Source organism: Vicugna pacos, chromosome 30 (assembly GCF_048564905.1).
Source record: "Vicugna pacos chromosome 30, VicPac4, whole genome shotgun sequence".
NCBI lineage: Eukaryota > Metazoa > Chordata > Mammalia > Artiodactyla > Camelidae > Vicugna > Vicugna pacos.
Window position 1 is genome coordinate 23,566,745 of NC_133016.1, and position 27,670 is coordinate 23,594,414.

Sequence of the window (27,670 nt, forward strand, 5' to 3'; positions counted from 1 at the left end):
GCCTCTGGCAATCATCATTCTACTTTCTGTTTCTGTGAATCTGACTACTCTGGATACCTATATAAGTGGAATCATACAGGACTTGTCTTTTTGTGACTGACTTATTTCGCTTAACATAATGTCCTCAAGGCTTATGCATGTTGTAGCATGCATCATTGTATTCTGAGATTGAATAATACCCTGTTGTCTGCATATTACTACATTTTGTTCATTCATCTGTTGATGGGCACTTGGGTTGCTTCTACCTCTTGGCTATTATGAATAGTGCAGCTATGAACGTGGGTGTGCAAATACCTCTTCAAGAGCCTGCTTTCAGTTCTTTTGTATCCATCCCCAGAAGTGGAATTGTTGGGTCATATTGGTAATTCTATTTCTGATTTTTTGAGGAATCACCATACTGTTTTCCATGTCAGCTGCACCATTTACTTTTTATTTAAAGATAAGCACGTGGGTGGGATTTTTAAAAAAAATTTGCTTGTGTAAAATGTCTATCCCTTGCTTTCACTCAGTTAGGTGTGTTCTTTCCACCTCAAACATACAAAGATGTTGCCTCAGTGTCTCTGAATTTTATCATCAATTACAGAAGTGTAAAGCCAACCATATTTTTGTTCCTTTGTAAGAAACCTAGTGCTTGTTTTTTTTTCCCTTCAAAGCTGTTTTTAGAAATTTTCCTTTTCCTTAAAATTAAAAAAGAAGATTCTCCTGCTAAGTATAAATGGTGGGGCTCTGGAACACTGTGAACCCTTTTTGCCTGAAGAGTCAGCTCTTTTTTGTTTTTCTGGATTTTGTTTTCAACTTGAAATTTTTCTCTCTTGTTCCTTTGTTCCATGTACTCTGATGTTCCTTTTGTAAACTCTAATTCGTAGGTTAGGTGTTCATTCTCTGTCTTCTCTTTCATTTTTCTTCTTTCTTTTTTTTAAATCTATTTATCTCTGTCTTCAGCTCTCAAGCCCTTTTCCAAGTCTGTCTTATTTCACTTTTTCTGCAGTATCCATTCTGTCCTTTACTCCTTCCAATTTACATTTCATATTGTTGTTGGATTTCTGATCTCATTTGGTTCTCTCCTAACCCCAGTCCCAGTCTCACACTTCATCTCAGCCTACAGTTTTAATCATATCACAGAATCCATATTACTGTTCTTAACAGACGTTCAGTCCCACATGTTCGTCCTTGGGTTTTTTATTTTATTTATCTTTGGTTTATTGTAGTTGACATTTTCAGAGTTATGCATCTCCATTAGGTCTTCAAGATAAGGCTCCCTTATCCTGCGGTGCAGGACTTTCCCATAGACGCCATATTTCTTTTCTCCTCCCTTTCCCTTGAATGAGAAAGCTGGGTTTGGTCTTGGTTAGTTCCTCAAATCATCCTTGGAATTGCTCACTGTCTGCTAAGGTAATAGCAGAGTCTCTCCCTTGGACCTAAAGCTGGTGGCTGTAGGCACACATCCCAAGTTCAACTTCCAGTACTTAGCAGGCACTCAGTCTTCTAGTGAGCTCTGCCACCCAAGACAGACTCCTCTCTCAACGCCACTGATTATCAGGAGGAACCTGAATCAAGCTGTAGTTCTTTGATCAGATATAATCATCTTTTTAAAAACTCCAGTCCCTGCTTTGCACTGCCCTGAGCCTTTTCCTGCCCCAGAGGGCTTTGACTGAGAACGCTGTGCCTCCGAGGACACAGGGAACCTCCCCAACTCCTTCTGCCCCTGAATCTCCAGTGACTGGGGTAAGAGCAGTGCTCCTGGGAGCTGCCTTAATGCACAGGCACGGGGCCTTGTCAGTAGTTACAGACTCTTTGCCTACCAGCCAGGGGCAGACAGAGGGCGGGCTGAAGCTGAAGTTCCCTCCCGTCTCACCCCTGGCTGTGATCTTGTGGGTAGGAAGCCAAGCTGCTCTGGGCAACTAGAACTTCTTGATGACAGCATTTTAATGGTAAAGAGACTGTGGTGAACTCTTATCTTCCTCCTCTATATCTGACTTCACAGGTATTTTGGGGGGAGATGGAGAAAGGGCATCCCAGGCATTGACAGAGAGGCACCATTTTAACTCCCAAGATGGCACTTTATATAGTCCTCGGCTTGTGGTTCTCAACCACGGTTGTGCATTGGAATCACCTGGCAAGCTTTCAAAATGTATCAGTGTCCTGGCTCCACCCTGACCATTTACACAAGCCTCTTTGGGGCGGAGTCCAAGCATTAGTAGCTTCTCAGTTCCTCCAGATGACTCCAGTGTGCAAACAGGGCTGAGAACATTTAGCTCAGAGCAGACAGCAATGGAGGGGCTTAGGTTCTTGTTCAAGTTCTTGTGCCGGTGACCCTGGTCAAGTCTTTTCAACTCTTTGTACCTCAGTTTTCCCCATTCTAAAATGGGAATGGTAACGCCGCCAATGCTCTGACCATATAAGGAAATCATAAACAGAAGTTAATGAGAGTGTAACCACCCGAAGTTTCATGACCTCAAGGCCAGCAGTACAGCGTCCTTTGCAGATTCTGGGGCAGCAGGGAAGGTAATTCACTGGGTCACAAGAATGAGAAAACTGTAGGGCAGTCCCTATGGGAACTGCCTGATCCAGATTCTGTACTAGGGAAGAGATCCTGCTACTTTTGGGGTCCCTGGCTAACCCCAAGGGACTCTTCCAAGGACTCTGCCCTGGCTCAGCCTCCAGGCTGAAAGGACCCCATGTGCTGGCAGACCACAGTTGTATACAGGTGAACATTTCAGTGGGAAGAGAGTGGCGAGGCAGGAGGCCTGAGCGCAGGTGTGAGGCCCATGAGATCTGTAGGTATGAATGGACCTCCACGGACAGTCCAGACCTGTGACTTGGTGGAAAGTACAGACTTGGAAAGTGAATAAGAGTTTGGCCTCTGAGGTATTACTTTTCCAATCTAAACACACCATCAAAAAAGGAGGGGGCGGGGGAGTTGGTCTTCAGAGCAGGCAGACCAGGGTTCAAGTCCCAGCTCTGCCATTGCCTCATAGCCAGGGGTAAATTGCATAACTGCTCTAACCTCAGACTCACCAGCTGTAAAATGGGGCAATACCAGGACCTGCCTCATAGGATGATTGTGATGACTAGGTGAGACATTGCAATGAAAGTGCTTGATTAGTGTCTGCCTCAAAGATGGTAGCCACTGCTCCTTCTGTTTCACACACACACACACACACACACACACTTGAAATTGATGAAGCTCCGATAGTCATAAGCTATGACCCAGGCTCTCAGAAGCTGGAACTGGTGGGACTTCTCTTGGAAGTCTTCTCATCCAGCCCCTAATCTGCCAGCCAAGGAGACTGAGGCCTCACCTGCCCTTTTAGGTTTCTGGATGGCACCTTCATTACACACGAGGCACTAACATTAACCAGGTCATCCGTAGGGACCTTCCATCTCTTCAAAGGCACTGATTTCTAGTTGAAAGTAGTAACTCTTACATCTGAGTTCCCCAAAGTCCCTTTACCTGGAGCCCCACCCCACCATGGCTTTTAGTTCCTTCTGTTTTGTATCAGTTATGAGTGAGTATGTCTTATCCTAGCCCCTACTGCAGTGCCTGGTGCACAGTGGGGCAGTAATATTAAGGAAGAGGAAGGAAGCAATGAACGAATGCCTCTAATTTTCCTTCTCTGCTCCAGGCCCCTTGCAGGCAAGGGCTGTGGCTGTGTCTCTAACCCAGTGCAGGGGCCAAGACGGGCCACTGCTGGACGGGTGTGGGGCAAAGTTCTGGTTACCCTCCCGGCCGTGGAGGCATGATTTGGAGATTAGCAAGGGGAGATAGTTTAGCCACAAAGAGTTGAACGGAGGCAGCGATGACTGGGTAAGGGGTCATCCTCCCCTTTATCTCATTGCCTCCACCTCAGTATTGGGGTCAGTGAGGCAAGGCTGTGTGACCTCCCAAATCGGAGACAATGAAGAGGTGCTCTGGCCAAAGGTAAACCTTCTACCACAACTGAGTCCTCGGCATTCACGCTCCAGCCACGGGTCACCCATCTCCCTCCTCGTTGAAAACATGGGGTTTACCAGTTGCCCAGGGCCAGCCCTTAGCCAGCGGGCAGCGCGGCAGAGCGGGGCGCTGCCCGGGCCCCTCCCAGCCCCTCGCGCGGCTGACGTGGTCTCTCGTGTCTCCGCAGAAGGACTTCACGGTGCGGGAGGAGCTGCAGCAGCAGGACGTGGAGCGCTGGCTGGGCTTCATCACCTTCCTGTGCGAGGTGTTCGGCACCATGCGCAGCAGCACGGGCGAGCCCTTCCGCGTGCTCGTCTGCCCCATCTACACCTGCCTCAGGGAGGTAAGCCGCCGCGCGGCCGGGTCCCCAGCCGGCCAGAGAGCGGGCGCTAAGGGCGCGCGTCCCGGATGCGCCGGGAAAGCCGCAAGGCTTGTACCGCGTAGAGTGATCCACCTTTTGGGAGAGAGAAACGTGACTCCCCCGAGCTTTTGTTTACTATCTCCAGGTTTTTATTTATTGAATTTGCGTAACGGGAAATAGCCCCCCACAGGAAAGTATTAGGAACTCAGACTGCAGTAACTCATATTCTAGAACACTGCCTGCAGAAAGGGGGCCTACAGAAAATATTATTCGAATGAATGGATCTTTGGACTGGATCGGTTTACCATTGAATTATTTATTCCAAAAAATGTTTGCTTCTAAATTTCCCCTGAAGAAGAAACAAATAAGAAAAATCAAGAAACTTTTAAGAAGTACAAAGTCAGTGGGGAATTATAACCCACTTTAGAGGGTCACCCTTGGCGGTTCTCAGGGGATAGAACTGAAGGGGCAAATGTGGGAGCTGCTGGTGTCGTCCAGTGAGAGGCTGGTGGCTCAGAACACAGTCATGGGAGTGAGGAGGAGGAAGGCCATTTGTATCCCACTTAGATCTTTGAGTTTGAACCAACAGTACCTGCTGACATAAGATACAGTGAAGGGAAGTGATGCAGGATCCTCATTTACCTGCCTCCTGGCACCTTTTCCTGGGAGAGGAAGCTGGAAGGGAAACAGAGTGGCGACGGAAACCAGAAGTTTGGGGGGCCTGTTGGCGGTCCCTAGGGAGCTGTCCCTCTGTTGTTCGGGTAGAACTGTCTGACCTGGGGACACAGGATTGAGCGTCCACGGGTACCTGGTGTTGGGGACCGGATGGGGTCACCTGGGGGTGGGGGTGGGGGTGGGGTGCAGATGGAGGAGAGGAGCTGGAGGAGTGGAGGCTGGAAGCAAACCAGGAGGGCTCGAGTCATCACAACTCTCCTCCAGAGGGGTGGGCCCAGCCTACACCTCACAGGTGCTGTCCCCTCCCACCCTCAGCAGCCGGTCCCAAGACATAGGGAGGAGCAGCCTCTAGGGAATCAACGGGACCATGACGGGGAGTAGCCTGGGTTTGGCCACAAGGAGGTCAGGGGCCCCAAGGTGTCAGGGGAGTGAGCGCAGAAGCTACATGGCCGTGTCGGGGAGTCGGTGGAGGTGAAGATGTGAATGTGGACAAGTCTTTGGAGAGGTGTTTCTATGAAAGGCCGCAGGAAGAGGGAACGTGTCAGCAAAAGGCGAGGTATGGGGTCAAGAGACATTTCTGTGTTTCTGAAAGAAAGACAAGAGAGCAATTTAAGAGAAGGGAGAGAGTATTTGTAGATGTTTTTGAAGCATCATTTATGGGGAAATAGCACGTTCATCGAAGACTACGTGGATGTGCATGAGAGCAGAGCATGCAGGCCCCTCCTGGGTGCTTTGTGACCCCGTAAGCCTCTGCCACTCCGTGTAGCCACAGATGCATCTTGACAAAGGTACTTGAATTCAAACTCGTTTCTCAGATTCAGTCAGTGGCCTCTTGCAATTTGATTTCACTTTCAAAGTGTCCTCAGCTCAGACTGCAGCATGAGAGGCCATGGCTATGCTTTTCACATCCCTTTGGGATGCTTTGAAGGCAGCCCTCTTGGAGGCACGGGGCTGGCCTCTGGGGTCCTCCCATCCTTGCCTGAGTTGCCCTGCACCCCTGACATCCCAGCCTCAAGGCAGGGAGCAGCGCTGTTCTAGGTCAGTGACCTAGATTGCCCCAACATGTTCCCTCTGCGTGATCTGGGCACCTCCTGGTGTTGCTGTCACCTGCTCCCTCAAGCCGTGTGCTGGCCCTGACTGTCGGGACACTTCTGACACCGCCTGAGGTAGTGTGAACCTTCTGGCGTGAGATCCGGAAGGTGCCGAGAGGTCTACACAGACCAGAAACAAGGAGCCTCCCCTAATACACACTTGTTTGATGCATTAAACTTTTCAAGATGGTGTCACACAGACCCCTGCCATGCTCACCGTAAACCTAAAGAGTAAATAGATCAACTGTGGCCTTCACCATTTCGTAATAGAGGAAACCACAGTCCCACGTTCCAAGCTATCTGCTTGAAGCCACCTGGTGAGAGATAGTTAAAGAATGTCAGTCCTGGGTTCAGATCCTGCCTCTGTGGGGTTTTTTGTTTTGTTTTGTTTTTGTTTTTGTTTTTGGCTGTGCCATCTAGGAGGAGTTCACCTGCTCTAAGCCTTGGTTCCTCACCTGTAAAGGGACACCGTGGTGCTCACTCTGGAAGGATTGAGGGAGGATGCAGGGCATGCAGAGGATGCTAAAGTGCACTAAGGCAACTAGGTCAGAATGTGAAAGAAATGCCCAGGGGACTTGTTCTAGGGCAGGGCGGCTCTCAGGTCCGCCAGCCTGACCCAGGGTCTGGGTACAAGCCCAGTCTTAAAGGAGCACGAGGGCTGAGTGCCCTGCCCAGAGACACACAGGCAGGCCATGCCAGAGCTGGCCTGGTGCTCTGGAACTCCTGATTCAGAGCTGTTTCCAACAGAGAACTCAGCTTCCCAGAAACAAGGCTTTAAGGAAAGATTGGGACGTAAAGGGATGCTCCAGGCATCTTATCAGTCTTTCTGGAGGGCCTGTGCCTTTCCCAGCTTCCTGGAGACCCCTGAATTCTTAGAGTCATTTGCTGTCTCCCTTGCCTTATTACACATACACTCATACCCAGGCCTGATCCACGTCCTCAAAGCAGGTTGAGCCAGCTCTAGGAAGTTCCTAGGAGCCAAAGTCACTGCTGCTGCCTTTCTCCATGCTGGACAAGTTTAGTCGCTTCCCCTGGGGCCATGCAGATGGCTGACCCCAAATGTACCCACCCTGCCCTGAGGTCTTCCCAACTCCCTGACCACCCCCCAGGCCAGCATCTCCAGCTGCCCACTGACACATCCCAAGTCACGCCTTGAGCCCTTCCAACAGGATGCACTAGCAGTGTTCCAAACCCTCCAGCTCCATCTCTGTCCTCACGTGGCCCGGACCCAGCCTTCCTGTTCCCCTGTGGCCAGGCAGCATCCCCAGGACTCACCCGATTGCCTTTTCTCACCATCATGGGACACCCAGTCCATCCTCTCCTTCGGCACCACCCACCATAGCTTCCCTGCTCCCTCTCCTCAATGCCCCTGAGTCAAACACAAACCCGCAACTCATCTTGGTATGAAGAGTCAAACGTAAGGAGAAGATACGAAATTCTCAGTTTGGGGTCTTCATGCTCACAGAGGCCACCTTCACTGGACCCGGGGCTCACTCAGATTGAATGCGTGCTTAGCCCGTGAGCCCCTTCAGACTGGAGGACATCCAGCTCTCTGAGACCCCCCTACCTTAGAACAAGTCCCCTGGGCATTTTCATCCACACTATAACCTAGCTGAAATAACGTTCTGTCACTCAGGCTTGAAACCCTGGACTCCATCCCTGGAGTCTCTCTCTTCCTTGCTCTAACACCTCCTCCCAAGCCCAGCTCAAGTCACCTCTTCTGGAAGCACCCCATCCTTACCCCAGCTGCTCCCTCCTAAGCAAGGCAGTGCACTCCATCCTTTTCATATCACCTTATAATATTTTTTAGTAATGGTTTCAGCACAGTGGAAGGCATTGTCCAAAGCACTTCATGCTTTTTTTTTTGTCTTTAACTTGGGCAACCCCCTGAAGATGATCTTCCCCATCTTCCAGAGAACAGAGAGGTCAGACAGCTTGCTCATGGCCACACAGCTAGCAGGCAGCAGAGTCAGTATCGGAATCCAGATCTGGGTGCCTGAGTCCCTGCTCCTAACCCCTCTGCTTCACTGCCTTACAAGCAGAGCAGGAGCTTCTCTCATTCTGTTCTGGTCCATCCCCAGTGCCTGCTGCATGGTGGAAGCCAAACAGATCTCTGTAGGATTGATTCTGTTTTCGCCGTAATAGCAAGGGCCAATCAGAGCTTCTTCTTCGAAAGATGAAAAAGAATAATTTTCAGTGAGCCCTTTAATTGTTTCAGAGCAAATAGTTTCTGCCAAGATGGTTTTCCAAGTGATTGAAGAGTACTGTTGGTGACCAGAAGCTGCGTGAATCTCCTTGCCCTCCTAGCTCATATTTGCCTCATGAGCTCTTTTTAATATTTTAAAATCTATATTGTGGTAAGAATACTTACCACGAGGTCTACTCTTTTAACAGGCTTTTAAGTGTGCAGTAGAGTATGGTCACCTTTAGGCACAACACTGAACAGATCTCTGGAATTTATTCCCTTGACGTAACTAGAATTTTGTACCTGGTGACTAGCAACCCCGTACTTCTTCCTCCCTGCCAACCTCTGACAACTCCACCCTGCTCTTTGTTTCTGTGAGTTTGACTATTTTAGATACCTCGTATAAATGGGAACGTGCAGTATTTGTCCTTCTGTGACTGTTTATTTCACTTGGCAAAGTGTCTTCCATATTCATCCATGTTGTCCCAAATTGCAGAATTTTTTTCTATTTTTAAAGCTGCATAGTATTCCAGTTTGTTATAGACCACGTTTTAAAATCTATTCATCCGTCAGTGGACATTTAAGTTGTTTCCACATCTTGGCTGCCGTGAATAGCAATGCAACAAACATGGGAGTGCTAATAGCAATTTGAGATCTTGATTTCAGTTCTTTTGGAGAAATACTCAGGAGTGAGATTGCTGGATAATATAGTTCTCTTTTTAATTTTTTTGAGGAAGCTTCCTACTGTTTTCCATAGAAGCTGTACATTTTGCATTCCCATCAACAAGGTACAAGAGTTCTAATTTCTCTACATCCTTGCCAATGCTTTTATCTTTTGTAATTTTGTTTATATATATATAATATATATATGTTATATAATATAAATATATAATATATATTATATAATATAAAATATATAAATAAATATATATTATAATAAATATATATTAAAATATATAAATAAATACATATTATATATAATATAAATATGTAATATATGTTTATATTATATTTTATATATTATATATATATATAAAATAGCCATCCTAACAAGTATGAGGTGGTTTTGCTATGCATTTCCCTGATGATTAGTGACCTTGAACATCCTTTCATATACCTGTTGGCCATTTGTATGTCTTCTTTGAAAAAAATGTCTATCCAAATCCTTAGCCCATTAAAAAAACTAGTTGTTAGGTTTGTTGCTATTGGGTTGTAAGAGTTTCTTATCTATTTTGAAAATTAACCCCTTATCAGATGCATGATTTGCAAATATTTTCTCCCATTCTGTACGGTGCCTTTTCGCTCTGTTGTTTCGTTTGCTGTACAGAAGCTTTTAGTTTGATGTAGTCCTCCTTGTCTGTTTTTGCTTTTGTGCTTTTGGTGTCATCTCCATGAAATCGCTGCCAAGACCAGTGTCATGAGAGTTTTCCTATATGTTTTCTTCAAGGAGTTATAGTTTCAGGTGTTATGTTTAAGTCTTTAATCCATTTGGATTTTATTTTTGTGTATGATATAAGAAAAGAGTCCAGTTTCAGTCTTTTGCATGTGGATACCCAGTTTTCCCAACACCATTTGTTGAAGAGACTATGCTTTCCCCATTGTGTTTTCCTGGCACCTTTGTTTCTATCCACTCCCTCTCAGTTGACCATATATGCATGGATTTATTTCTGGGCTCTCAATTCTGTACCATTGGTCTATATGTTTGTTTTAATCACCATAGCTTTGTAATATATCTTGAAATTGGGATGTACAATGCCTCCTGAGTTTTTCTCTTTAGAGTTGTTTCAAGATTACTTTAGCTATTTGGAGTCTCTTATGGTTCCATGTGAATTTTAGAATTGTTTTTTCTATTCCTGTGGAAAATGACACTAGAATTTTGATTAGCAATTACACTGAGTCTGTAGGTCACTTTGAGTAGTACTGACATTTTAAATACATTAAGTCTTCCTATCCAACATCAGGAACAAGACAAGAGAGCACACCCTCATCACTCCTGTTCAACGTAGTACTGGAAGTCCCAGCCAGAGCAATTAGGCAAGAAAAAGAAATAAAAGGTATTCAAATCGGAATGGGAGAAGTGAAATCTTCTGTTTGTAGATGATATGATCTTGTACACAGAAAACCCTGAAGACTCCACAAAAAAAGAAAGAAAAAAGGACTAATAAGTGAATTCAGTAAATTTGCAAGGTACTAAATCAGCATAACAAAAATCCATTACAGTTCTTTAGGCTAATAACGATCTGTCAAAAAAGGAAATTAGGGAAGCGATCCCATTTACAATAGCATCAGAAAGAAAGAAATACTTAAGGAATAAACTTAACTCAGCAAGTGGAAGACTTATACATTGAAAACTACAAGATACAGATGAAAGAAACAAATGCTAAGGTGTCCCACAAGCTGTTTTGCATAGCAGTCTAAGGACTCCTTCACCCTGTCAGGGTCCTCAGCCGAACTGTGACTGCAAGGGTTCCACACACAGGAGGGGTGTAATCAGGGTTTGTGGCCTGAGCTAAGGGTGTTGTCATCTCCCAACTCACCTAGAGCCCACTTACCAGGTTTTGGGTCACCATCCCTCATCCCCTTTTTCCTGACCCGACAGTGCTCTTCGCCACCTCTGTGACCCAGTGGTGATTTTGCTAGACTTCTCCAAGTTCTCATTGAACGCTTCTCTCTGGGCCCCTTACTTCAAGACCTTTGTTGAAAATTCCTCTGCAGGGAATACTAGGGGTAGCTTTTAACCCCTTACACCTGTTTCCTTTGAGCTGACTTTCGCTGTGCACCCTGGGCATTTCTGTCCACTCTCTCTCATCCTTCCTCCCTCCCCCAAACATCCCACCTTCCCTCTCTCCATCCCAGTCCTCCCAGCCTATCGCTACTGGTGATTCCCATCCTCCTGCCCTCTTCCAAGTCCAAGTCCGGCAGCCACAGCCAGAGGTCAGGAGTGGAGGAAGGGAGGAAAGGACGGGGTGCCTCTGTCAGGAATTTCTCCTCCCTCTGCAGCCTTCTCTGACCCCCACCCACCTCTCTCTGGTTGGCTCCCTTGCTCTTCTTCCCGCAGGGCCCAGAAGCCCCATCCACCCCTCCCTACTCTTCCTCTGAGGGGTGTCTGAGAGGCAGCCCCACTCCCCCACCCAGGGATGCAACTGGCTGGGCTCCTAGAGGAGGCTGGCAGGCGCAGGCTGGGGAGGAGAACACAGGGCAGCGAGTCAGGCTTCTCAGGAAATGAAATTGCTCCATGCAACAATGAGGGAGCCGCTTTTTTAACTTTTTGCGTGAGCGTGCATTCAATTGCTCACATTGTTTTGGCTCCGGGGGGAAATCTGACCTCGGAAAAGGCTGAGCTGAAGTGGGTGTGGGTGGAGATCCTCCAGTATTTCACAGGGCTGAGAGAGTCCAGCAGAACATTCTTCAGACATACCTTTCCAGTGGGACCATTCCTCCCTTCCCGAGAGCAGGAGATTGGGGCTGCGCCCAGCTGCCCCCCTGGGGTCAGGGCAGGGCCCACTGTGGCTGAAAGAAACCAATGTCAGCTGTGCCCGTGGTAGTGATGCACTCTAACAGGGAGCAGAGACTTGAAATTATCCTTTACGAAGCTCAGGACTCTCAGTTGCATCCCTAGGGGTGTGGGGTGCCTGCTTCTGCACTTTGGGAAACTTATACAAAATGACAAATTCTCAGACCCCTTCTTCAACCAACTAAATCAAACTTTCTGGGCGGTGGGGTTTGAGGAGGCAGGGGAGTTGGTGGAGATTTAAGCTTTCCACGTGACTCCAAAGTGCAGCCAAGGTTAAGATACACAGGTAGCATTTAGTGAGGCCACTGATGTGCAAAGAGCACGCCAGAAGGGCACAACCACAAGAGCCAGAGAGACCTGAGTTTGAATCCCAGCTCTGCCACTTACAAGCTATGGGGCATTAACCTAATTCTTCATCTTTCCAAACCTCAATTTCCTATCTCTGCAGGGGAGTAATAGCTATCACTGTCTCTGCAGGTTTGTTTTGAGGCTTAAAATGAGTGAGATGTTATGTAAAGCAAGCCCTTAAGTCAGCTGACATGTTGCAAATGGATGTTGAATGCACATCATATTCCAGGCATTGCTCAAGAGAAGTACCGCATCACGGGAACCCCAGAAAGTAAGATCCATTCTCCCAACTGGACACCAAGGCCCCCCACAATCACCGCCCCTTTTCCTGGAGAGCCTCTCATGAGTCCTGTGCACCTCCAGCCACACTGTTCCTGTTGTATTTCCACAGAAGGTCTCTTACATTCCTCCTGCCTGGAGCTCCATCTTCCTCCTCCTCCTGCCTGACTCTAGCCCACCTTCAAGACCCAGTTCTCTTCCCACCGCATCCCCACTCTGCCCTGATTTACTCTTCCTGGAACATCTTGTAGAATCCACACAGGGCTGCCAACACTGCTGTCCAGGCGTGCCCTTTGCCAGGTGGTTGTATGTTACTATGCCTTGTAACATCTTCCTGTTGCTTTTAAATCATTTCAGTCTTCCACTGGTACCTGAGGGTAGGCTGGGTCTCAGCTATCAAGTGACCCTGACTGCATTTTGTTCAGGATTCTGTGTTCGTTCAGGCAGCGGTGATTTGGTTTGAGACAATGCCACTTCCTTATTTATCTGCAGGTTCCTAGTTGTACCAGAAGGAGGGAGTATAAGTTGTGATCTGCCCGCAGAAGGCTTACACTCTACTTGGAGACCACACACAGAAATTAAGCAGCCGTGAACATTTACGATGGGTAGTTTAGGAGTTTGGGCAGCAGCTGAGAGCAAAGAGGAGGGGGGCTAGAGCTTAAGGGGAAGTGGGCTTCGGGCAGGTACTGGCAAGGGGAAGAGAAAGGCCTTCAGGAAGAAGAGTTTGAGGGGCCAGAATGAACAAGGCCCAACTGTGTTGGCGTGGTGAAGAGAAGGTGAATGATGGGCCACCACTGGCTCCCAGCAGAGGCATCCTGGTGGACACAAGGTGAGACTGAGAACCTCTGAAAGTGTTTTAAGCCAGAGAACAACACCATTAAAGCTTAAAGGAGAGTTCATTTATTCATTCAACAAACACTGGGAAAAATACTCCTTCTTTACTGAACTGAAAAGACTCCCAGACACTTTTCCTGCTAGAAATGTGCTGAGATGATGTCAAATAAATCTGGGGCCATCCCTAGCCAGAGAGACCCATGGCTAACTCGGTGCACGGTGGAAAGTGCAGTGCTCAAAATAAGGTGAGAGTGGGAAGCGGGAATGTGGACGCCCAGAAGGCAGATGAGCTCCGCCTGGCAAGGGCATCTTAGCAGAGAACAATCTGACTATAACCGTCAGTCAAGCAGTCAAGCAGGAAGTGAATGGCTGGAACAAAGCTTGAAAATTCAGGAGAACCTTTCTCCATGAACAGTTTATTGCAGCCCTAATCTTAGGCACAGACCCCACCTGGAATGTTCCTCTGAGAATGTAGCCTTCCCAGGGCAGGTACACAGCCCCTGGGCACTGGTTTAGCCACAGAGTTCCTCCAGGTCCAGCAGCTGCTGCTATGAATACCCAGCTTAAGCAACCATTCCTGTAACCTCCGCAGAAATAACTCCCCACAGTTTTGTCCCCTCCAGAGCTGTCGTCCCCCTCTTCCAGTTGGCAGTCAACTCACTCTGGTGTGATGCCGCTGACCTACTCAGAACCCCCCCCAAAAAAACACAGACACAGACACAGACACATACACACAAGCACACTGACGTGCCCCCATCTGGGGCTGTCTGGATCCTCGACCATCTCGGAGAAAACTCGGGTCTCACCCTCACCCCTACTCCCGACCCTCCCCCAGCCCCTCCTTTAACTGTACCACTTCCTTAGCCAGACTCTGCAAACTGAAATGTGAAATTTGAAGCCAGTGTTCCCCTTAGCAACCATGGTAACACAGGATCTGATAGAGAGCCTGGAGTTATAAAAATACCAGCTTCCACCAGACACTGGTTTCCAAAGGGAAACCAGTCTCCTCGCCAGAACCGTTTTTAAACAGTCTTAAAACTCCAGAGATTTCCAGACCCATCTCAACATGGCTTCAGGAGGACATCTCTGCAATTCCCTTTTGGAAGGTGGTTCGGTTGCAACCTTTGGGAATTTTCTCAAAAATTTAGAGATGCAGAGAGGATGTGGCTCTCAGAATTAGCTAGCCGTGTCGAGGTTATATAGGTGGGAGCAGTTTTTCTTAAATGGCAAATATTCCGCATTTTGTTTAAAGTTAGATTGAATTGCCGCTGCCCGGTCCTTCCAAGCTCCCTCCCAGGGAGTCCTCAGCGCCATCAGTGCTCCTAATTATACAGGGGGAGAGATTTGATCTATCTCCCCTTCACTGAGGACAGTTTTAATTAGCATTACCATTTTATGTTTAAGGCCTCGAGTGGAGAGCTAAGAGGTAGCGTTGTCTAAACTTTTATGCTGGGGGCCAAAAAACAAAGAGTCCTACATCCCTTCTCCCCCGTCCTTCCCCTCCCCCACGGACGCCCCCACAGCACGGCCTCTCGCCTTGTCCCAGCGATGCCTGCAGGGGGCGCCCGGCCTTGCGGGTCGGGGGTGGGGGCTCTTGCTGGAGGCCCGGGGGCCTCCCCCGCCCCAACCTCCAGACCCGCCTCGGCAGCCCTGGGCCGACTGGCTCTCCCCGCCTTCCCCCGACTCCGCGCTCTGCTCCTGCTTCCTCTTATCTCCTGGGGCCATGCCTTGTAATTTTGAAAAATATTCTAACTCCGTAATTAATGTCTGAACTTCAAGAGGCCCCTGCTTTCTGCAGAGTCGCAAGGAAGGCGGGCGGGGACGGGGAGGGGCCGGGGTGCAGATTTTTTCTAAGCTGAAAAACGGAAGGTGGAGGATACATTGTTTTTGCTGGAGCTGTGTGTACAAGATACACACACACATATATACACACATACACATGCGTCAGCCTATAGATTTTTAAATCCTTTGGGGTTAAAAAAAAAAAGGATTCCCCCACCCCCCACCCCATGGTGTTTTTCCTAATGGGCTGTTGACAGTCCGCTCAGGGGGCTGAGGAGCTCAAGAGGAGACCGGCTGGGGCACGTTCTGAGTGTGTGGGTTTGGGTGGGGGGATTGGCTGGAAGGGAGAGAGAGTGATCTATATATTTAGGGGATAAGAAACCAGGCGCTGTGGGGTTTAAAAAAAAGAAAGGCCATCAGTAACTTCAGATAACCCAGAAGTAAAAAAAAAAAAAAAAAAGTTTGCATGTTTCCCGCCCACAGGGAGGTTGTAAGCAGCTCCACTGAATCCTGACTTGGCGAGGACCACTTGGCACCCTGCACCCAGTTCCTCCCCATGGTTTGCCTCTCCCCCATCCCTGCCCTGCCAGGCCTTCACGCCCAACTCAGGTACCCTCCACCCAGCAGTTTGGGTGCCAAGGGCTTACAGGGCTTCCCAGGGCCTGGGCATGAGCCCACGGTGTGTGGCCCCTGCCGTAGCAGAGCTGCTGTCTGCTGGGGAGGGGAAGCAAAAAAACAAAGTGCCCTGTGCTTACAGCTGGTACCTAAGTCACACGCAACTCTCTCCAGAACCCACATGGATCTTTCTGTAACCTGCTCCAGCTGTCAGGGCCAAATATTTAAATTCAGTAGTTGGTGATACCCACTCGCTGCTGTCGCCGCCTCCAGGGGTAGATGATGTTAGCACTTTTTGGTCTAAGAACCAACAAGTTAGGAGCCACCATTTCTCCTCTTTTCTGTCCACCTCAAGTCCTAACTAGAGCCCAGTTCCTTATTGATGGCTCCACTGTCACTGCTGCCAGCAGTGATCAGTAGGTAACTGGTGTTCTGGGCCAGGATGAGCCTTTCTTGTAGCCAGAAGAGAAGGATGAAGGGGAAGAGGTGAACTCTGGAGCCAGACAAACCTGGGCAGCTTACCCACTCTGGCCCTCACTTCCTTGTCGAGATGAGGATTAAATGTAATTTAGTAGATTTGCTAATTACAAATTGACTTCCTCCCCTTCCTGTAGCAGGACACACAAAACAAAGACGAAAAACAAAAGACACAGGATAAAGGGGTCAGTCTGCAGCATATTTATATCATAAAATGAAGTGCTTCTTAATGAGAAAAAATGTGAAGGAACACAGTAAATTAAGTCGCAGGGCCACTGGCCTTGCTGTTCCTTCTGGAAGAATGCCCTTCCAGTGTCCTTCCAGGTCTCTGCTGGGTGTCAGTTTCTCAGAGCAACCCTCCCACCGATACCTGTTGCAGCCTACTCTTTTTCTCCGTAGCCCTGACTAGTATCTGACTCCATCTTAAGGTTTTTTCTGTACAACTGCTTGTTTTCTGTCTCCCCAACTAGCATGGAAACTCTAGAGGCAGGGCTACGTCTCCAGTGCCTAGAACAGTGCCTGACATAAAGTAGGTGCTCAATAAATCCTGTCAAATAAATTAATGAAACAGCATGTCTAGACTGAGCAAAGCAGGAGGCAACAGTCACTCTTCTAGAGTTAATCTAGGAAGATTTCTCGGAAGAGATAAATCCAGGATCATTGAAGAGGCAGGGGGAGCTCACTGGGTGGAGCTGGCTGGTTGTGGCCCCTAGAGATGAGTTCAAAATGGGGCAGGGAAGGGAAACACACCCCCCTGAAATCCAACTCAAAGGGATGTGCTCAGAATGTGAGTGAACCAGTGTACAAACTGCTGTCAGCCAGTGGGGCTGCCTGTATTCTGTCTCCACGTTTTGCTCTAGCCAAGGGGTCTTTTCTTGACTTCAGTCTGCCAGGCCTCATAGGAGATTTCATTGGCCTGTCCAAAGTCAGAATCATGTGTCCCGGGTGGGGTTATAGCTCAGTGGTAGAGTGCATACCTAGCACGCATGAGGTCCTGAGTTCAATCCCCAGTACCTCCATTAAATAAATAAATAAACCTAATTCCCCCTCCAAACAAACAAACAAAAAGGATCCTATGAGCCACCATCACAAAGAGAGATCAAGGTGGGCTTCCAGCCCTGCTTCACAGCTCTAAAGACATGGAGGGACCACTAAGTGAGCACATGCTGGGTGCCAGGCCAGCCTCAGCTGAGCCTGGAGATGCAACAAGGTAGCAGAGACCTCCCCTCCTGCCTCTCCCCTGAGGAGGAGGAGTAAGGAGGATGCACAAGGCACAAGAGGGTGCCAGGAGTGTGAGAAGAAAGGGAGAGCTTGGCACAAGAGGTGGAAGGGTAGAGCGGATGAGAGAGGACAGCCACGGTCACAAACGTTGAGGCCAGCGGAAACCTCCTAGCCTTTAATGATCCCAGCACAATCCCAGCTGTGGAGCGACACCTCCAGTACAATCCAGTGTGAGCCACTGTATCCTTGTACATTGTCCAGCAGTTACATTTTTGAAAGGGACAGGTGAAATTAATTGTAATATCTTTTATGTTATCCAGTATATCCAAAGAATTGTCATTTCAACATATAATCAACATGAAAAAGCATTAGTGATTTTTTTTACATTAATCTTCTTTTTTGTATTAAGTCTTTGAAACCCAATGTGTGTTTTACACTTAAAGCACCTCTCAATTAGACCTTGGCGCATCTCAAGTCCTCAAGCCCAGTGTGGCTGGTGGCTACTGTACTGGACAGTTAGTCTGGAGGCTAGCTTCTGAGAGCCTCAGGCTTTTGGAACAATCTAGATTCCAAAAATATCTGGATCCCCACAGTGTCGAAAATATTTTTATAGCTTCTCTCTCTGAGCACCCAGAAGCAAAGGAAGACGGCGTGAGCTGAAACAGGCTCATAGCCAGCGTGCTAACATTAGTTGGTTGGCTAGAGATCCCTGATGGGGTCCTCAGAGGCAATCCTTTTGACCCCAGAATGAAGGTGGGGAGAGTGAAAGGAGGAGGCGGAAAAGGTAAGAGAGAAGAAAAACACAGAAAGGGGATAAAAGGCACTGGGGGGCCGGGGTGGCAGACTGCGGGGCAGAGCTGAGAACAGAATCCACAGACCGAGGAGGGGGCAGCCCAGGGAGGGCGGGCAGCTGCCAGCGCCTGCTCACAGCAGCCAAGCAGAAGTCACGGCCCAGTCGGTGGAAGGCACAACTAGCTCATTCTTTCTTTGCCCTTTTGATTACACTGTTGTTCTCAGAGGTGCCATTTCTGTAATTAAGACCTTGTCCCTTACTCAGAGGTATTGAAACATAAAAGTATTTGCTGAATCTGGTTTCCCAGGGTTAAAAGCCAGACTTAGGAAATGCAAACACACATTCACTAACTAATTATCCTTTAATTAAGGCCGAAGCCCTGCTTAGAACAATTAGCTCCAGGAATTGAACAGTAGGTACGACTCCACTTTCTGCTAATTGTTCCCCTCTGATGGCCAGGATATGACCAGTCTGGAGAGGAGGGGGGACAGGAGAGGATGAATTTGTCCGCTGCTTTCGGTCTGGACTGGACCGCGCTTGGCTTGCTTTGGAAATGTTAGTCAGAGGAGAGCTTGAGGTGTGGGGAAGAGCGAGGAGGATGTGGTTTGGGCAAGGGGCGTGGAGAGGCTGCCCCAGGCTTGGACACGGGCCATGGGAAGTCTGAGAAGCTGCTGCTGGCCACACTGAGGTGGCTTGCCTGGCTGGAGCTGAGGGCGTGGGCCAAGGATTAGCTGACTGGAAAGCAATTAGATGAGGTGGGGTTGGCTGGGAAAATACCTGGAATCCCAGGGCCGGGGCTGAGACTTGCTTGGGTAACGCCGAAAGCGGGAGGCCTCGTGGGCTCTGGGGAGTGGAGGTGCCCACGGTGGGGGGGGCTGCCCCTGCCCACCCGGCCCCGGCCTTTCTTGCCTCTCACCGATGGTGCAGCGGGCAGTGGATTCTACAGTGTGGGGAGCCCGGGGGCGTGCGGCTCTTTGAGAAAGAGGCCCTTTTCCGATTTCTTCTCCAAATGTCGCCTCTGCCTCGGTTCCCCTGCCCCTCCTTCTACCCCTCCTCAGACTTCCCGGACTTCCCCAAGGTCTTCCCGGTGCCGTCAGGTAACCTCGCCCTTTTCTAGGTAGAGATGTGTGGGTAGGGTGTTCCCCTTCCGGGGACTTTCACATTTGGAAAGGAGATGTTGGAAGAAAAAAAATGTGTGCCCCAAAGGGGGATAAAAAGGTGCTCAGGGTTTTGGGGGATTTGGGAGATGACTTACCCCTCCAGTGAACCCTCTCCCCAGAAAATATTCACAGGCCTTAAAGCTTCCAGAGAAGCTTCCAGAGCCTGTCTTCTGGGGGGCTTCAGTTAAGAACCCCTGCTCCAGAAATGGAGCTGGACTTTCATTCAGCGAACGGTCAGAGGGGCCTTCCAGACCACCCTCAAAGCAATTGTGTAAAGGGTCCCCAGGGCTGACCCAGCGTAGACAAGGACTTGCGAGTATTGCAAACGCCCCCCAGCAGCTCCCTTTTCTTCCCCCCAGAAGAGATCCTAGCTCATTCACAAGCTCACCTCTCCTCCCCTCAGATCAGAGGTCAGAAGTTTTCTAGAAAGAGCCAGATAGTAAATATTTTAGCTTTGCAGGCCAAGAGGCAAAATCGAGTTTAACCACATCCCTGCGCCTTGTGCTGCACTGAGCAGCAGTGCGAATCAATGAGCGCGGTTTCTGTAGAAACTAGCCGGCTCTGCCTTCGCCGTGGGCAAGCAGCCGTGGGAGATGTGTAAATGAATGAGGGACTGTTCCAGCAAAACTTTATTTATGGACACTGAAATTTGAATTTTATATCATTTTTATGTGTCACAGAATATTCTTCTTCTTTTGATTTTTTTCCTCCTGGCTATTTAAAAATGTAAAAACTATTCTTAGCTCATGGACCCATAAAAAGCAGGCTGTGGACCAGATTTGGCCGGTGGGCTGTAGTTTACTGACCCTTGACCTAGATCTGTGGCTCTCAGCTGGGAAATTGCCCTCCAGGTAATGTTGATGCACATTAAAATTTGAGAATCACTCTCAGAAAGGAGAATTTGCCATTTCCTAGGTGAGGCTGATGCTCCCGGTAGGAGGACCACACACTGAGTAGCACTGATCTAGTCTGAAGTCCACCCCCAGTTTACAGATGACAAAACTGAGGCCCAGAGGGAACATAGCTCTGTCATGTGAACCCAGGGAGGGCCCTCTCTATCCCAGGATGCAGAGCTGAGTGGTTTTCTATCTCTGGCCACCTTCAGAGATCTACCCTTCCAGCTACAATGCCCACGGCTCTAGCCGAGACACAGGAAATGTGTATGTGTCCCATGGAGTCCCAGAGTGGCAGGGCTCCAGCGAGTCACTTCCCATGAGTGGCGATGGTGCACACTGAGGTACCCCGTGCTATCAGTCAGCCCCTTCCTAACCACTCTGCTGTGCACTTTAGAGAAACTCCCTGCCAGCTTCCAGACCCGCAGAGCAGGACTAGAGGGAGGCTCAAAGCTCCTCTGTGAGAAAGGAAATGAAAAGAATGAAGGACTGGACATCAGATTTACATGATCTCAAATCCTACACCCTTTGTACTAGCTGGGACCTGAGGTAGGTGACTTCATCTCTTTGAGCCTTTATTTTTTCCATCAGGAAAATGGAGAGACAGCCTCTACCTCTGCAAGATTGACATAAGGATTGGTGATCACATCTACCAAGTGTCTGGCATATAGTACAAACTGTTAATGTTATCTTTATTGGCCACCCCGGCATTGTGCCTTAACCTCAGAGCTACCCAGCCACAGCCTAGACAGCCACCGAAGAGGGCCACACATGAGACTCTGGCTGTGTTGATGCCTGTGGAGGCAGTCACTGGCCTGACCTTCTCTGATGTTTCCCTTGGCAGTAAGGCTTGTGTCAAAAGTTTGTACCTGGGGCCCTTCGGTGGCCTTCAAGTTCTAGTAACCCAATGAGCTTGTACGCTGACATCTGTGTACCTGTGTAGATGTGCATGTTTCTGGGAGAGGTGCCAGAGTTTTCATCAGATCCTCAAAGGGCTACACCTTCCCCACAAAAGTCACAGGACATGTATCTATAAACATAACACAGAAGAGAGCATCAGATTTTTGAGACAGATTCCTAAATTTGGAAATCGGTTCTCTTGACACATGGCCTTGGGCACATCGGAGGTCATCTAATTCAGATCTGAACTTCCGTCCCCGACTAGCATACCTGCTCCTGCCAAGTCCAAGATCAGATGCTGTCCTAGGAAGGAAAACCCAGAGTAGGCAGCCAAGAACGGTAGGGCTCTCAAAGCTGCCACCAGGTGAGCAAGGGGCTTCGCAGGGGCCACCCTGCCGGCTCAGTGCATTTGCTTCAGATTTAGGTACTGGCGGTTTTAAAGTTGGCAAAATTAAGCTCTGGTGATAAGGAGGATTGTAGTGACCCCCGGGGAGGGGCAGTGAAAAGAAGGGACACAAGAGGACCGTGGGGTGTGACCCAGGTCAGGGCACTGGAAGCACATGTGTGCCCTTTGTGATTTGTGAAAATCCGTCTCGCTGCCTACTTAGGACCTGTGCACGTTTTTGCATGTGTGATGCTTCAACAAAAAGTTTTCTCCAAAAAAATGTTCGACGGAGAAAACTAGAAATACAATAGGAAATCAGCCCCTTGGGGATTTTTCTATGTAATTTTGCAGTTCAGTTAGCATGTAGCTTGAAGAAAGAGTAATTTATATATAAACGCAAATAATAGAGTAAGATTTTAAAATAATCCAAAGGCCAGATTTAAAGATCTTTCTTCTTCACCCAAACTGCTATCTGAGTCTGCTTACATAATTTTCGCTTTCTTTAATTATCACGCGGGGCCCACGGGCTGTCTCGGGCCTCTTCGCAACCATGGTGGACCTGCCTCGGTCTGGCCTATTTTGGGTGAGCTGTCTGCCAGGGCGGAGGCTCTGCTCAGCACACCCCTGATTCCAGAGGCTGCCTGTCCCACCCCCTCCCTCCAATGGGCTTCTCGTCTCCCTCCCGCCTCCCGTGCTGCCCTGTCCAGTGGTTTCTCCTTATGAACCCACTGAACCCATCTGGGGGGAGACTTTCTGTTGACCCCCACATTCCCCTCCAGAAACCACCCCATTTCTCTCTTCCCTCAGAGCCAGAATTTTCAAAAGAATTGTCTCCCTACACGGTATCTCTGGGTTGCTTCCGCCCCACCTAGCCAATAGCATGGTCCCTGTTGAGGTCACCGTGTCACCGAACCCAGAGGCCTGCTCGGTCCCCCACGCCACCATGATAGCCAGAAAACAGTATGGATGATTTGTAAGCCAGTAACAAGGGCTGCGCTCCAACAAAATTGTATTTATAGACACTGAAATTTGAATTTCCTATAATTTTTGTGTGTCACAAAATATTGTTCTTTTGATTTTTTTTTTGTCAACCATTTAAAAATGTAAAGACTATTCTTAGCTCGCTGGCGCATGCTAAAGCAGGCCGAGGGTGGGATTTGGCTGCTGGACTGTGGGTTATCAACCCTGATCCAGAGCCTTGGTTCTTAGCTAGGGGCAGTTTGCCCCCTAAGGGGCATCTGGCAGTCTCTGGAGACATTTGCGACTGGGAAAGTGCTACTGGCATCTGGCGGAAGCCAGGGATTCTGCACAGCATCCTACCACGCACAGGGGAGGCCCCACAGCAAAGACCTGTGTGGCCCAAATGTCAGTCGTGCTGTGCCTGGGAAGTCCTGGTCTAAGTGATCTCATCTGACCTCGTGACTTTAAATACCATTTGTGCCACATGCTCTCAAATTTGTCTCCAGCCAGGACCAACCCTCTGACCGCCAGGACCACCCCTCTGACCTCCAGACCCAAATGGCCAAACCTGTTCCTCCCACTAGCTAGCCTCAATCTTGGTAGGTGAAACCACCGGCCGCCCATTTTGCTCAGGTCAGAAACTCGGGAGTTACCCTGGATTCCTCCCTCTTCCCCACTGCCCCCCACATCTAATCTGTCTGAAAATCCTGTAGCTTCAACTACCCCCCACCCCGCAAATATGCAGCTCAACCTCCCTGTCTTCTCTCTCTAGGGCCACCTTACCTCTCTTCTCTCATGCCGCCATCACCTTGGACTTGGGCTGAAAATAGCTCCAAACTGGTCCTCCCACTGCCTCTTTGCGCCACTTTGCTTCCTCCCAGATGAAACACCTGTTGGAAGGCAGATGGGCCACTACAAGGGGCTCGCAGAGGTGTTTCCAAGCCAATACCCATCTCAAGTGGGGTGTGCTGGGCTGCTCAGGTCTTGGGTTGAGACTCCAGACTCAGCTCCACCTGGAGAATGTCTCACCTGGGTCCTTGCACAGGCAGGCAGGTATCTCACAGATGCTAGAAGAAAATTCAAAGAAATAAGATGGATTTTTGTTTATGTCCCCAGAAACTAGTCTCCTATCTTGTCATACTTTGTATAAAGTACATAGATAGATAATACGTTTGTGCATGAGTGTGTGGATCTGTAGTACAGGAACCTTCCCCGAAGGCCTGTATTCACCTTTAAAGTCTCCTCCAAAACTTCATTTGATGGCGCCTTAACCAGAATCATGGAGAAATTGATGTCCTTTGGGACTTTCCAAAGGACAGGCAACCATAGCTTGTGGTGGGCCATGAATGGGACCGCAGGCAGAGGCTCCAAAGTTTGGGTTGTTCACAGGCAAACTCCCAGGGCAGCAGCAGCCCTCAGACTTGACCTGTGCGAACTCTAGACCCACATCTCCAGGACGGGTGCATCCGCCTGATACGTGTCCCTGGCCCACCCGCAGATCCCTCAAACTGCAAGAGTCCTAATGCAGCCCGCGTCCTGCTCCCCAGGCCTGCACCTCCTCCCAGGGAAGGTGCCACCATCCTTCTGGTTGTGGTGGCCAAAGAGCCGAGGCCATCCCTGACCGGCCCCACTCCGTCAGTCCCCAGGGCCTGTGGGCAGCAGTTCTTATGTAGTTCTTGGCTCTGGCCACCACTTTTCTCCCTCTCCATTGTGTAGGCCAAGGTCACCTTTCACCTGAATTACCCGCCCCATCCCCAGCCTTCTAACCAGGCTCGGCCCCCTCTCTCTGTATACTCCAGGCTCACAGGACCCTCAAGGGTCACTGCCTGGAATGTTCTTCCCTCTCTCCTCCTCCCGCTCTTTCCCTAGCTCCTCCTTAAAAGGGTCAACTTAAAGCTCTCTCCCCCAGGAAGAGAGAGGCTTTTTCTGAGCCTCCTTTCCTAGCACAGGTGAGAATGGTCCTTACTGCCACCCACCCCCGCAGCACCCTTATTTCTGTGCAAAACAAGCTTGCTTATTACTAAGAACTGCCACTGATGGAGCCTGACTTACTGTGCCCCAGATACTGTTCTAAATATGTCTCATAGATTATCTCATTTAATGATATGCCCACTTTCCAGATGAGGAAACTGAGACAGAGAGTTTACCTGTGCCACATAATTAGCAGGTGATGAAGTCAGGATTAGAACCCAGACAGTCCCACTTGACAGCGCCGGTTCCCATCGCTGATCTGCTTCTATAAAGTCTGTTTTCTCTACTGAACTAATTGGTGTATGAGGACAGGATGCATACCTCCTTGTTGAATGAATGAATGAATGAATGAATGAATGAAAAAGTTCTTCTATCCCTCCACACTCTTTGGATGAGGGTGCAGGACCAGCCGTGCTCCAGGCCTGTATGTATGTCGCTGGTAGGTCTGCACCCAGGGGATGGAGAGGTTCTTCTGAGTGGCTTTGCCCCAGCCAGCATGTGCTGTCCTTCAAATCCAATCTGCAGGTCTTCTGAGAGGGCCAGCCTGGCACAAGTTCCTGCGTGTGAAAAAACTAGTGTAGGTAGACTCTAGACTAGACCTAGAACAGGGTAAACCAAATAGCTGTGAGTAGAGAGAGGCTTCTCCCTCCAGGGGGTTAAGGGAGGAGATCAGGGAAGGCTTCTTGGAGGAGGGAGTCTTGCGGTCCGTCTTGAGGGATCCAGTAAACGGAGCCAAGGTGAGAGAAGGCAGGCAGCAAAAGCCGGAGGCAGATAAGGACAAGACATGTTCACAGACGTGTGAACAAATGGGTTTGGCTGGACCAGAGGTCTGAACGGGAGGGAGAGGGATGAAGGGCCCCCGCCGTGGAAGGGGGCCAGCCAGCGCCTGAGTGTTAGGCTAAGCACTTTATCCCCTGCAGCCCAGGCAACTGGACCCAGTAAGAACGCATGGGTAATACAGGACGTGGACTCGTATGCTCGCTCACCCAAAGAGATCATCTCAGTTTAGAAAGTCACCGTGTTGTGAAAATTTACATTCTGCTAAGGGTAAGGCTCTCAAGCCAGACAAGCTTCCAGGTGCCAATTACATAGTCTTATCTCCAACCTTAGCCTTGGCAGCAAAAACTTCTGCTGTCCCCGGGCAGCCCGGTCTCTTTTCTCAGCCTCAGCCTGTCCGCCCCTCTGTTTGGATGGCTGCTGCTCTGCATACGAATGCTAATTTTGCCTGTAGCACAGCCCTATTTTTCTCTGCTTAACTGTCCCAGGCCCAGCTGTTTCTGCCCAGTTGGACCTCGGGTACCACCCAAACCCACCACAGAACCAGCTAAACTCCCACCCAGCTTCTGCGGTGTGGCTTCAAACTCCACCCACCAAGCAGACCCAGACCCAGGGAAGGCCGGCACCTTGGCCTGGTAGCCAAGCAGCGGCAGGCATTTATTCTTCATAAAGCAGGCCAGGATGATGCGGCCGAAGAGGCCGTGGTCTGAGCAAAGGCTCCTTCAACATTCCGTGCATGGGGGCAGAGGGAGAGGCCAGTGTGCCCCTCCCCCATCTCCTCGAGGCCCCTGGCTCGTTACTTGTGCCCTCCCCTCCTCACACACCCTGCAAAGTCTGGAGTAGGCAGGAGGGACACCTGGTTAACTCGGCATACCATGAAGAACCTTCTGAGAAGCTTCTTCCCAGGCTCAAAAAAAGGTGGGTTGGCACGGCCCTTCCAATCACCATGTGTCCATCAGTGAGCAGGGCTGGGCCCGCCGGGCTGGAGCGGCCCCAGACTCTGTGCACAGGGAGGCCTTTCCTCTGAAGCCAGTGGGTCACCCTCTGTGGCAGAGCACCCCTCCTGGTTCCCTCTGAGACTGCAGAGAAACAGCCCGCTCTGTCTATCACTTCTTCTTTCTGATTAAATTTCTTTGTCTGGCTTCATGCAAGGAAACATCTTGCACCCCCAGGAGGCATCCCATCTTCCGGAGGGGCCCACCATGCTCTGATGGGTTTAAACTCGGGAGAGGGCGGGAAGCGCTGGGATGTGAGAGGGAGGCCTCGCTCGGGGACCTGGGTGGCTGGACAGCGGCTTGGCCACCCATGAAAGCTCACCCAGGGAAGGAAAAGACTGTTTCGCAAGCGAGGCCGGGCAGGCGCTCTGAGCTGGCCCATCGGCCCTGGCATGTGGCTGGGCCTGTTAGGAAATCCAGGAGCCGCTCTGTCTGCTTTCCAGCAGGCGCCACTTCTCTTTCCACTGCTTTGCTCAATTCACGGCGCTGGCTCCAGGGCCCGGCTGGCGGGTGGGCGGGCAGGCCGGGCACCCTCTGCCACAGGCCCGGTGCCCGGGAGTGCTGGCTCCTGCCTCGGGCCACGGTATCTCCAGGGTCCCCGGGCCTGGGCTGCAGAACCACGCTGATAAGGCCAGCCAGGTATCATGGCCATCTCGGGTGGGAGGGCAGGGCGACTCTCGGGGAAGGATTCCAGGCTGTTTCCTTCTCAGTTGAGCTGCAACGCCCTTATCTCTTTTCCTGCCAGGCAGGACTCCTCACTAGTCACACACAAAAGAAAACCCCACCCAAGACACACAGCCCCTCACCGGCCCCAGGCCTGAAAGGGGAGGACTTGCCTCTGGTTGCATTCAGGCCACCAGGTTATCAGTCCGGGAAGCGTTCGTTGAGCTAATATTATTATATATGTGGTCCAGAAGGGGCGGAGGGGCAGGTGGAAGAGACAAGGACGTCCGGAAAATGGAACCACCTTGGAAGTTGCCTGGAAACTCTTGGCCCTGTCAATTGACTGAGATGCTTCTTGGAGGAAAAACCACTCGGGGTGGGGGTGGGGGGACAAAAGCCTGTCTCAAGGTTCGGGGACCATTGGGATGGAGTTGGGGAGGCCGTTACGGGACTGGGTAGAGCAAGATGGGGAGACGTGAGTAAGGATAAGCGTGCGTCGCACGGCCCCTCACTTGAGCGTCTTGCAGGCATGAGTGTTATTCCCGGTTCATAGAACACAGGGGTGCAGGAATAACCGCTGGACTACGGGAATGTAGAGAACTGAAGCCCCGGGACGGCTCGTCACTGAGAGGACAGAAAGTAGGGCCCAGGCTTTGCAGCTCCTACGTCTGTCCGTCTGTCCGGGGCTCACTGCTGCACCTCAGAAGGACGGTCTGTGCCGGCACATTCAGGCTTGCTGTTGGGCCGCGCTTCCTGGAGGCAGGGGGCTGGCCCAGTTGACCCCTCAAGGTCTCGTTCCAGCCCAGCGGCTGCAGCCGATCCTACAGGCGAGTTGCTATGGGAACTATAACTTTGAA

The 27,670-nt window shown here is 49.9% G+C and overlaps 1 protein-coding gene across 7 annotated transcripts in view; it reads left to right on the forward strand.

Moving 5' to 3' along the window:
* CTIF (cap binding complex dependent translation initiation factor) overlaps positions 1 to 27,670 on the forward strand; it is a 282,212-nt gene that overhangs the window by 239,791 nt on the left and 14,751 nt on the right. For 6 of the 7 annotated variants that reach the window (XM_072952320.1, XM_072952323.1, XM_072952324.1 and 3 more), the window contains one exon: positions 4,122 to 4,277. The exons of the other annotated variant lie outside the window; for it this stretch is intronic. In XM_072952320.1, the coding sequence (XP_072808421.1) occupies positions 4,122 to 4,277 (156 nt within the window). The remainder of the gene's footprint in view (positions 1 to 4,121; positions 4,278 to 27,670) is intronic. 7 annotated transcript variants of the gene reach the window in all.